This window comes from Ananas comosus, linkage group 5, assembly GCF_001540865.1.
Source record: "Ananas comosus cultivar F153 linkage group 5, ASM154086v1, whole genome shotgun sequence".
In the NCBI taxonomy this organism is placed as follows: Eukaryota; Viridiplantae; Streptophyta; class Magnoliopsida; order Poales; family Bromeliaceae; genus Ananas; species Ananas comosus.
The window spans coordinates 2,811,001-2,823,866 of record NC_033625.1 but is presented as its reverse complement, the minus strand read 5'-3'; the positions used below and the strand labels follow the sequence as shown (position 1 = coordinate 2,823,866).

Genomic DNA, 12,866 nt, shown 5'->3' with positions numbered 1-12,866 from the left:
GGCCGTGCCAGCCGGGCCAGCCCGGCCCGCATCCCATGGCCCAAGGCAATGGCCCAAGGCAATTGCCTTGGGCCATGGGTTCTAAGCTCCTGGGGAGGAGGGCTCGGCCCTCCTCTCCCGGCCCTCCTCCAGCTGTCCTCCCAAGGTCTGCTGAGGAGGACTTTTGGTCCAATGGACCAAAGAGTCTTTAGTCCATTGGACCAAAAGTCTATAACATTTTTTTTTTTAAATAAATAATACAAATTTATTTTTTTAAAAAAATAAATACTTTGTAGGCCGACCCGAAGCACGGCCCGGCCCGGCACGGCCCGTGCCTTCCGGGCCAAAGGGCCGTGCCGGGCCAGAGGATAAAAAATTAGGCCCGGCACGGCTCAGCCCGAAATTAAATCCGGGCTGGGCCGGGCCTGACCCTAGCCCGATTTGGCCTGAAAAATGTGGGCCGTGCCCGCCCGGCACTGCCCACATTACACCCCTACCTAAAAGGCTATTTGGTTGCATATAATTCAACTACCCTACAGTTATAACTATATGTATATATAAATTCGGTATTTGGTTTGATGTATTTAATTTTAACTGCTGCGACTGAAACTACAGGAGGAGGTCTGACTGCTGCAGTTGGAACTACGCTCAAATTGACCGTAATTCTAACTGCGACAGTTGTAAAGAATAATTTTTAAACAAAAATATGTTTATCTGATTAATTATTTGTTAAACAATATATATATATATATATATATATATATATATATATAATAATATTATATTGGAGATATATATAAAATAATAAAATTTTAAAAATTATTTCTCAACTATATATTACCAAATATATTATTTATAGTTACAATGCTTTTTACTATATCAAACCAAACAGAATGCATGTAGTTGCAACAACTATATTTTCAACTACACTGTATTTATAATTACATTAAATCAAACGGCCTCTAAAAGTAATTCTGAAATAATTAACTTTCTTAGCATAAGTTCAAAATTTAGTTGCTTTATTGTTTAAAAAATGGCCTCCTCAGTTCTCTTTGATTAAAAAACAAAAAATCTTATGGGAATCTAAGCCTATGTCGGACAACTAGGTGAACTTTAGCCACGATTATCGCTCATATAATTTTTATTTTCTTAATAAAATAACATTTACATTTTGTTTGTGTGGAAATCCAAAATCAATAGCAACAATTTATATGAACAATCCAAGGTCAATATAGCTTAATAAGAGGAAACTGGACCGAGAAAGAGTATAGGAGCCGCTGCGAGCGTGCGACAACCCGAGTGGGTCCCTCTGACTTCTGAGCATGGAATTGTTCCTGGGCCCCACACTACCTTCGATTCTCACGAGACAATATCGCATGGACCCGGTCCACCGGACCGCGCTGTAATAACATTTTCCTACTGTTTGGAAATAAAAATAGTCACAAAACAAATAAAAATCTTTTATGCTGAATAAATGTGTTGTAGCACAAAATATTCTCCTAATTCAGCTTTTATATCGGCAGCTTAATTAATAACTCATGATTAATTTCCTAAATTTAATTTACAGATTATAGTAATTTTTCTTTATATTGTTTATAGGCTATGATATTATTATAGAAGTAGTAATTACTTTGCGATTTTCTTCCTAAGCATTCAGCTATTAAATTTATTTTATTTTTTAATTAATAACGTTTATATCCAAAATGGTGTCATTTTTAAGTTAACAAAGTTCATGTTCCGATAATATGATAAGCTTGGCTGGACTTATATAATATATGTCGCATAAAAAATTTGTTATACATAAAATATTACAATTTTTAATGGTTGCATTTCTTTTGCTGGAACAAATGGCTGTTTTGACACCATGTTATTTTTATAATTACTTTATAAATAATTGTTTTTAGATTTCAAAGTTTTTAACAAGCAATTTTTTTAAAGGTTATAGAAGGATGACATGGTGGACCATGTCTAGGGAATAACTTGGAAATTCCAACTCCGAAGAGGAATCTGAGCAGAGAGAAACGGCGTTTGCAACGGCATCGTTACGCCGCCGCGGGCCCCACCTTCCATTTCCCGCCCTCCGCTTCGATCTTTCTAATATGTAATTGTTCGTTGTGTAGTGTAAAATGTGCAGATAGTCCCTCCATCTTCTGATATTGGAAATTTAATCCCTGAACATCTGTTTAGTATAAAGTGTAGGAGCATAGCATCACTCTTTAAACTCTTGAGCCACACGTTTGGGTTCTAAGTCAGAGAAGAGTCTCTATTCTTTATACTTTCGACTATAATTATTTTGATCGAGTCCGCTAATAATTATAATTCGCTAGGTCTAAGTCATGGATCTAAAATATTTAAATCTTTATAAAAGCATATCCTAAATTGTTTATTTTACAGAATACATAAGATCTTACTCTCAGAATTTAATTACAATAATTAGGAAGTTGGGGAATTAAAATATAGTACCCAGCAATATTGGAATAGTGCAGGGACTATCCATACATTTTTTACTCTTGTGTCGACTTCTTTTCCTTCCGTTTTCCCCCTCCGCTTCTCTTCTTCGTTGTCGTCCGCGCTTTCCTTTCGTTTTTTTTACTAAAAAGAGAAACCCTAACTCTAACTCCAACCCTAACTCTAACCACTAACCCTAACCCTAACCTTCGCCTTCATCGCCATCTCGGGTTCTCAGAAAGATTTCTTGTTCTTTGGTATCACCAATTCGAGGTGCGTCGCTGTCGCCCTGATTTACCCCACGACGTCCAATTTGCTTGCCATATTTAAACTGGATTGCGTTGTGCTTCAATCTTTCCCGCTCAATCTCGTTTTTCCATTAGGGATCTCGTGCTTTATGATGTTGTTTTACTTGTGATGCATCCATTGATGGAATCCTTTACTCATGCTAACCTAATTTTATTTTCAAAGTAGTCTTTTTTTTTTCCACCTGATATCCTTTTATGTTCCAAAGATACGTTTTTATCCCCCGAAAATACTTTTTTTTTTGCAATTATTTGATGAAGTTATGAGAACGAATTTAAACTTTTGGTGATTTGAGATTCAGGAATGGAAGATTCTCGATTGGTACTTGGTACTTTTTCACTATTACTGTTATTTTTTTTTAATGTTGGTACGCTTTATGGTATCTTACTTTTTGGGTTGTGAGAAAAAGTGTTTTTTTAAAAGCAAATAAATAGAGAAAAGGGAATTCCTATCGATTATGTTAAGGGATTCAAGTTGTTTTACCATTTGGTAAATTTTTTGTTTTTGGAAAAAAGAAAGTTTTTGGGTATCATCATTATGTATGTTGCATTACACTCTGAAGTTGCTAATTTTTGTTATTTCCTGCTATTTTCAGTGTGTAGCAGTAGCTGACCTTTGCTACCAACATATAATTGGTCTTGAGGTATGTTGTCATTTTGAACATACATTGATGCAATTTATCTGCCCTATTTGCATTTTGTGGTACTCCGGATCAAGCTGTCTCTGAAAATGCTTGCTCGCGGTAAAATCTTACTAAACTAGTCTAGCTTTTTTTTTTTTCTCCCACATTTTATCTTTTTTGTCTTTCTGTAATAAGGATAGATCCCACATAAATGTTGGCGAAGTTGAGTCTGGTGCATATTGTTCTCTAGTAGTTTGTACAGGACTTATTGGTAAATATGGAAGATTCAGAGAATATGCCCTCTTACAACTGTTGTCATGAATCGCTTCATAGAATGCTTAATCGGTTTGTTTTACGTTGAACTGGAAGAGCTAATACTGGACAAGCTATGAGTTTTTAAGGACGGAAAAAAAAACTTTCCATCTTTTCCTCTTTTGCTGTTGTTGGCACCTCTGCCTTTTTATGTAAATCTCAAAGTTAGCACCTAGGCAGCATATACATTGTAATATTGCTAGTATTGCAGAGTAATGATATAATGAGGAGGTTAATAACAACCTGGTGGTTGATTTGCACTAGCTTTTGATCCTTGAAGAGAGTTCAATTGATTACATTAACTCAACCAAATATTCATTGTTCTTCTACAGCATGTGAACTGTATATTGGGGCTTTTTATCTTGTACATTAGTTTTTGATAGATCTGCAGCATCATCTTCTCCTTTTCAGACAATATGCATACTTGCTCATTAGACTTGTATAGTTGTTCGACTTACCAGTAATTCTGATATAGTAACCAGTAGTTCTGATATAGTTTTGATTCCTGCAAGCATTTTTGCAGTGCAAATACTCGTTGATAATCTATTAACAGATTTGCGAACTTTTTGTGTTTCTCTGATTATCACCTTCATAAATTTCAGCTTTTTTTTTTTCATGATACATGATAGAAACACTTGTATTCTGTTCATGTAGTGAACATTTGTTTTGCACATTCTTTTACTTGGCATCCTTCTTGATTCTGGTGGTTCGTCCAAGCTTTATGCTTTTCTGCTGCCCTACAATTGCAGGTCTCTGTTGCATTGGTTATACTATATGGTACCTTTGGTTGTTAACCTGCAATATAGCCTCACTTTAGCCACTACTTTCTAGTACATTCTACTTCCTTACAGTTCACGGAAAAATGGACCGTTGTGATACCTCTGGATTTGTCAGCGGAGGCTGTGAGGATTTCTACAAAGACCATTGCCTTTCATTTAGTTTATTAAAGTTTAGCAACCACTGAATTCAGGACAATTTATACTTCTCAAATCTCAATAAAGATTTAGCCAGCAATATAGCTTGTATTCTATTCATGGATACCAATATCTCTTCTTCGAGTACTTCTGAGTGGAGCACAATTACATCGGCAGCTGGATATCGAACAGATGCTACCGTACGCCACTCTTCAATAGAACGGAATTTGGATGATTCCATTGGAAGTGATTTTCTTAAAAATCCTCCACTTTCACTGGCTTTGGGCCACTCAGAAAGCAGCAAGCGAAGTTTGTTAACTGCTTGCACTATCTCCTCAGCTAAGGAAAGAGATGGAGAGGGCTCGATGGATCTTGGCTTGAATTTTCAGCTGAGTCTGGGCAACAAATTTGCTCACGGCTCAAAGATGCCTGTTTTTCCTGTTCCAAAGGCGCTGGAAAAAGAACCCAAGTTCGACCTTCAATTAAGTCTATCGGTAGGACCATTTGGATCTGTTGTTATGAATGCTGCTTCAGCCTCAACTCACCATCAGGATATCTTGGAGTCATTAAAAGTTATTTCAGTTCCAACTGTGGACGAAGGATCAACATCTCGCTGGAAATGTGGGAGCAATCTTTTACCATATTTGCACATCAATGGCGAAAGCACTGTATTTCCTCCAAAACATGTGATTCCTGCAAGCTCTAGTCAGTCTCTTATTCGAGATCACACATTACAGAGGGTTCAAACTACGAAAGTTCTGGCTGCCTCGATCTTGCAGGATGCTTGTGCACAAAAGCGCAAGTGTAGCACCAAAACCTGTCAGTACCCATGTTGTGAAAAAGGTGCCCGAGGTGCTTCCAGGCTCTGTATAGGCCATGGCGGAGGGCGGAGGTGCCAAAAACCCGGTTGCAACAGGGGGGCTGAGGGCCGCACCATCTTCTGCAAAACCCATGGAGGTGGTCGCAGGTGCAACCATCTCGGCTGCACAAAGAGTGCCGAAGGGCGCACGGACTACTGCATAACCCATGGCGGCGGTCGCCGCTGCAGCCACGAGGGCTGTGTCCGAGCCGCTAGAGGGAAATCGGGCTGTTGCATCAAGCATGGTGGGGGAAATAGATGCCAAAGGGAGAACTGCACGAAGAGCGCCGAGGGCCGTACCCGCCTGTGCATCTCGCATGGTGGGGGCCGGCGCTGCCAGTTTCCTGAGTGCACGAGGGGTGCTCAGGGCAGCACGATGTTCTGTAAGTCTCATGGCGGGGGCAAACGGTGCACATACCCTGATTGCAGCAAGGGAGCTGAGGGAAGCACTCCCTTTTGCAAGGGGCATGGCGGGGGCAAGCGCTGCTCGTTCACAGGCGGCTGCCTGAAAAGCGTGCATGGCGGGACCAAGTTCTGTGTCGCCCACGGAGGTGGGAAGAGGTGCGCAATGCCTGAATGCCCTAAAAGCGCAAGAGGTCGGACGGCTTTCTGCGTTGGGCATGGTGGGGGCAAGCGCTGCAAATATGACGGCTGTGGAAAGAGCGCACAAGGAAGAACCAATTTCTGCAAGAAACATGGGGGAGGCAAGCGTTGCTCCTGGGGCCGAGCAGGGTCCAGTGACGGCATTGGAGACCCTCCTTGTGACCGCTCTGCCAGGGGTGCAAGTGGCCATTGTGCTGTGCATAATCCTTTGGTGGAAGACAATCGCATCCATGGGGGACGAACACTGGGAACTGCTGTTGCTGCATGTAGAGCGACCACCAGATCTGAAAAGATGAAAGAGGTTGCTCGAGAGGATAACTTAATCTCGAAGATGGAAATTGGTGGGGGCAATCTTTTAAGTTTCGACGGATGTGATGAGACAAAATTCATGCATCCGGCGAGCACTCCGCACTCAATGTTAGTTTCTGGTCCTGAAGGTAGGGTGCATGGGGCAATCTTAATGGCATTCTTCGCTAGCAGCTCAAGTTCCGGGAGCCACTGCAGAATCCAAGGTGAGGGTGATACATCTAAGGAAGGTATACCGAATGCTCTGCCTCACAAGTGGCTATAGATATGCTCGTCTCTCTATTTGTGGCTTCGATTCGATTTCGGCTAGGTTGATCTGTTCATGTCCTTTGCTTCGCATTCTCTTTGGTAACTTCGTAGTGTTGAAATGAAAACCCTCTGTTTGTCGTCGTGCTGGCTAGAGCTTGTTTGTTAATTACTCCATTTGTGAAATAAAATAAGGGAGGAAAGAAGTGTGGGCAGTGTCACCATCTAATTGTTGAGTGTATGATATTCTAGATTTTTGCTTTAGGTTGGTAGATTTTCTGCGAAACAGCAGCGTGTACATTTTTTTTGAATTTTTATTGCACTTGTAAATCTGATTTGCTTTGCATTGTAAACTTGACATCAGATTCTCTACCTGTAAATTAGTTCTTGTTCAATTTCCAAATTGTTGTGGTGTGTTTTTTCAAGATTGGTACTATTGCTGAAATTAAGCTGCACTCTCTAGTTTTTAGTCAAATGGTCATAGGCAAATGAATTGTAGCACTTAATTCTTCTTTCAATCTCTTTGCAAGTAACTCTGACGGCCCAATGTTGTGGGAGTTTAGCATGTTTGGATCACATTGACTGAGCCGGGAGATCCTCCATTTCCAATACGGTACGTAACTTCGATTTCTTCTCGGGCAGGCACGAATTTAGAGTTCATTTTAAGTTCGAATTTTGTAGCTTTCGCTTGCCAGTTTACCGAACAGGTCTGCATTAGTCTGCACATTGCCAGTTCGATGGAAGCCATAAATAGTTAGAACTTAGAAGTAGCACTTCTGAAGTAACAATCCTTTTCAGATTACAACTAGATGAGGGAAACTAAAATTCTTCGGTCCTTAAAACCATGTTAACAATGACCTTGGCCCAATCATTTTCGCAAACTTTAATGCACATCAAGAAGGCGTGGAACTCCACTCAGAAATTCTAGTGGATGCACGAACATTGGCGCTCCTCTAACCATCCATTCGAAAACATTAAATCCACATCCATTCTTGCTGCTCGATCGATCTGGATGCCCTCTTCCTCACGGCGCCGCAACCGAGTCTCCGTCGAGGTTCTTTCTAAACACACAGCCTTATTCGCCTGCTGTTTTGTTCTCAGTAACTGGACCAGTAACTCGGGAGCAAAGTAGCTATTACCTTCTAGTGATTTAGTTATCCCAGAAAATACCAAAAAACAATTCTAGCAATACGCTACGCCTCGGGAAATGATAATCAAAGAAATCGAGTAGCTTCTGAAACGGAATCTTCTTCACCCTGACTCGATAAAATGCCTCTGTTCGGTAATCAATTCGTTCGATATCTACAAAGAGATTTATTAAATTTGATCATTATTCAGCAAGTTACCTCAGAGACGTAATCAGTAGCATTCAATAAGACCTCACCTCACTAAATATGCCCTAGCATAAAGGGCAATGGCCTAATGCCATTTAAGTGCCACCAACTTAAATGAATACCCGGGGCAGAGTTTTCAGTCATTGTCTAGTATTTAAGGAAAATGATTCTTTCAATGATGTAGCAGTATTGTTGCCAATGATTTTTGGAAATCATAATATTTTTATTTTTCTGGTAACCTTTTTGACACGTTACTGGAAATAATAACTAAACACTTTTTTTAAGTAGTTGAGAGGCTCCCATACATTTTTAGGAACAACAAGCCTTTCACTGATCCTGCACTGCTTCCTTCTAGCAATGCACATATATATATTTTTTCTTTTTTATATTTGTAAACTTTTATAATACGAACAAAGAAATTTTATACTAAAAACATTCTATGACTGCAACAATTTGGTTTGGAAGAAATACTATTCCTATCAGTGTCGAGTGGGTCGGCAATGTCATCAAGCGGTGATAATGAATCGTCCTTGTTCGTCATGATATGCAGGATATTTGCTTTAATACCACTTGTATAATCTACGATTTAAAGTACTTGAACGGAATAATACGAAGAAAAGATATTAGAGGAGGAAGGTAAATAAACACAGAACATTTTATTAATGAAAACTTTCTATTAGAGTTTTTTTTTGTATTTGGCTCTCTCAAAAAAAAAAAAAAAATATAAATAGTCCCATCAAATTTATAATTATAATTTTGACTCTATCTCCGCCATACAGGCACCACATCAGCGCCACACAAACTGGCTCGGGAGTGGGAAGGAACGTTGAGTTGAATATGGTGAATCATTCACCGTATTCCATACATATATTTTTGTGTTTAGACGCGGTAAATAAATTACAGTGTTCAACTTATTCCAACACCTCTATTCTTGCTCGTGTGGCACTTACGTGACGTCTACGTGGCAAGGATAGGACTAAAATTATGGTTATAAATTTATGAAAACAATTTTTTTGAGAGGGTCAAATGTAAAAAAAATAAAATTCCTGTTACATCCGACTACACCTCTGCTTAGAGGATGCCTCGTGCATGAAAGCCTTTCTTCATAGCTTAAATAGTTGATGCAACCAAATCCTACTCATATTCTATTCAATTTACGACTCAAATGTTTATTTAAAAATTTCAGATTTAATCAAATTTTAATTTTGTTAAACTCTATGGCTGACCAAATCTTGCAGTAAGTTTGGATACTTTTCCACTGATCGTACCTGTCGCAGTTGGCAAAAGATTTGATGGTGAATATCCGAGATGCTAAGTTCGAAGTTTAGTTGATTCACATTTTTAGCTGAGTTCATTTCTAAAAAAAATAAATAAAATAGATAGCTTGTCACCTTTCTCAGCATCTCGTGCTCTCACTTGTGCCTCTTCCATTGTTATTCTCCTAAGCCTATCTATGTCCATAGGGGGGCAATTTTCCGTTCAGTGAAACAATTTTTGTTTCCAAAAGTTGATGTTGAATGTGAATTAAATTGAATAAAATTAAATTATATTAGACAAGCCTAAATATTAAATCAAAATCTCTTACTCTAATACCATGTCAAAGCAATCATTATTTTCTAACAATCTAAGGGGCTATGAAATGGTATTTTACAATTTTATTATTCCATATTCAATACCCTGATAATCGGGCAACATAATTTCTCCTCATTTCTCCTCGAGTTAAAAAAAAAAAAAAACACTTGTTTTAACAAAGGACAGTGGACACGAACAGGGAACACCACGTCTGATCACACTTGCTTTAAGATTCGTATGGATTGGAACTGAGAGAGAGAGAGAGAGAGAGAGAGAGAGAGAGAGCTAGGACCAAAGTATTTTTCTCATAAACTTCTGAAATGAAGGCTAAATATAACAGTTTACATAGACCAAACAATTAAGCTGATCAAAAGATCTACATCTCCACACATAATACGCTCACTAGTATGCATACTAATACATTAATTACATCATTATATCCCTATATTATAAGATTTAAAATCATACGTACAGTACTAGCTCACTAACAATTCTCTATTATAAGTCACGCATCAATATATATTCAAGCCACCACATCTTGCCTCAATTATCAGACCAGAGGAACGCGCCCATGGCGAACTTTCGCTTACTCTCGACGTCGCCGGTCACGGGGAGCCCATACTCCCTTAACAGGCAATCGAGCTTCCACTCGGGCATCGTCGCGTAGTCGGCTCGCGTGTATCTCGGGTAGTGTAGGGGCATTTGGAAGCAGCTCTTCTTCTCCTTTCCATGGTGGTTTTGGAACCCATTGGCCATGTTGCTATTAATGCTCACACTTTGGGCTAAGGAGCTCATGTTATTTTGTTCTTAGCCTTTTATTATACATGTTAGGGGCCTCTTTATATAGAGGAGGGGGGTGTAGAGTGTTCTGGAGAAGGTATGCATGATGGTTGATGAGGGAATTAATGCATGGGTTAGAAAATGATAGGTTCCAAAAGATGACATGTTGGAGAAGCAATTTGGAGTTGTTGTGGCATTAATTCACATCAAGGTATGTGTGTGGTTTGCGAAATTTACAAAAAAAAAAAAGAAAAAGGCTTTTTTGTTATTGTTTTAATAATATATATATATANTATACTATTCAACCAACCACCCACTCAACCCTAGAGGGCCCACATTATCTTAACCGCACATCCCTTAATCCAAGAGCTAAAAACTTATAAGCGCTAATGACTTTGTACTTTTAAAAGCATAGGAGCTCAATTCTATATATATATATATATATATATATAGAGCTAGGCTACTATACTATCTATAGTACCGAGCTCCGGTACTATAGTGTTTGTTTTCGATCTTAGGGCGTTCAAATTAATGATCTGCACCGTTAAATATGATCTAGGGTATATGAATTTCTTAAGAATAAAATTTTAGTTTTTTTCGATATCGTTTACTTAGTAAATAAATTATATCAAAATGGACGGTGAAAATTGAATAATCTTTAAAATTTGAGTATAGGACTTTTAAATTCAAGATCAAGAATGTTAACTTTGATCTATATAGTTTAAAGTATTTTCTATCAAAATTTGAAGAAATTTAGATTCTTCTACACCGTTATATATATATATCCGGCTGGGATACTATCGATAGCACGAAGTATTTGGTACTATCAAGTTTTTTGCCGTTAGATTTACCTTTTTTATCATTTTTATCCGTTCAATTATATTATTCAACCAACCACTCACTCAACCGTAGGACGCCGACATCATCCTAACCGCATATATTTTAATTCAATGGCAGAAAACTTAATAGCATCAAGCCATTGGTGCTGTTAATAGTATTCCAACCTAGTTCTATATATATATATATATATATATATATATATAGAATTGAGCTCCTATGCTTTTAAAAGTACCAAGTCATTGGTGCTTATAAGTTTTCAGCCCTTGGATTAAAGGATGTGTGGTTAGGATGATGTGGGCCCCCTAGGGTTGAGTGGGTGGTTGGTTGAATAGTATAATCTAACGGATAAAAATGATCAAAGGCAGAGATCTAACGGCAAAAAATTTACAAGCACCAAGTGCTTGGTACTTTTACAAGCACCATAGCCGGACTCTCTCTCTCTCTCTCTCTCTCTCTCTCTCTATATATATATATAGAACTAGGCTACTATACTATCGGTAGCACGAAGCGCTCCGTGCTACCAAGTTGTTTTCGATGATACGGCTTTCAAATCGACGATCGGCTCCGTTAGACTTGATCTACACTATTGAAAGTATTTAGAAACTAAATTTCATAATTTTTCGATATCATTTATCTATCAAACAAGTAGTCTACAATTGAACGGTTGAAAATAAAAATCTTATGAAAAATAATGATAAAAGATTTAAATTCAAGATCAGATATACTAATCTTACTCTAAATAGTGAAAAAAAAATTTTATAAAATTTTCATCGTATTTGGATTGTTTTACACCGTTAAACTCACAAACACATCACATCTGCCATTAAAATTTTCAATTTTGAAATCTTTTGATCACTAGTCAAATGATGTTGAAAAAATCTGAAATTTAATTTCCAAATACTTTCAATAGTGTAGATCAAACGGAGCCAATCATCGATTTGGAAGCCGCATCATCAAAAATAACTTGGTAGCACAGAGCGCTCCGTGCTACCGATAGCATAGTAGCTGGACTTATATATATATATATATATATATATATATATATATATATATATAGAGTAAGGCTACTATGCTATCGGAAGCACGGAGCATTCCATGCTTCCAGCTCGTTTTCGATATTGCGACTTTCGAATCGTTGATCGGCTCCATTAAACTTGATCTAGAGTATTTGAAATACCTAGAAAATAAATTTTATGATTTTACGATATCATTTGCCTAGTGAACGAAGGGGCTCAAAATCAATGGCTGAAAATAAAAATCTTACAAAATGTAATAATATGACATTAAAATTTTAAATCAAAGATATTGATCTTGTTTTATATAGTATAAAGAATTTTCTATCAAAATTTCACGTGATTTGAATATTTCTACACCGTTAAACTTTCAAACGGCTCACTACGTCCATTGAAATTTGTTGATTTTGAGCCCATTCGATCACTAGGCAAATGATATCGAAAAATAATAAAATTTATTTTCTAGGTACTTCAAATACTCTAGATCAAGTTTAACGGAGCCGATCGACGATTNTTCCGACTTGTCTCGATACCCACCAGACGTGCCAACAAGCCACAGATGCTGAAATTACATAGACCGCTAAACACTAGGGACACTACACTCTATATATATATATATATATATATATATATATATATATAGTCCGGCTGGGGTACTATCGATAGCACCAAGGATTTGGTGCTATCGAGTTTTCCATCGTTAGATTTCACCGTTAGATTTAACCCTAGGGA

General features: G+C 38.0%; 1 protein-coding gene across 1 annotated transcript; it reads left to right on the top strand.

Moving 5' to 3' along the window:
* LOC109709848 lies at positions 2,505–6,990 on the top strand. Its single transcript, XM_020232198.1, has 3 exons — positions 2,505–2,700; positions 3,329–3,376; positions 4,417–6,990. Exon 3 carries the CDS (start codon positions 4,701–4,703, stop codon positions 6,612–6,614), a length of 1,914 nt encoding a protein of 637 aa, XP_020087787.1. The 5' UTR covers positions 2,505–2,700; positions 3,329–3,376; positions 4,417–4,700; the 3' UTR covers positions 6,615–6,990.

What these genes read in the sequence shown, in the direction of transcription:
- LOC109709848 (XM_020232198.1), top strand. Translation starts at nt 4,701, where the DNA reads ATGGATACCAATATCTCTTCTTCGAGTACTTCTGAGTGGAGCACAATT.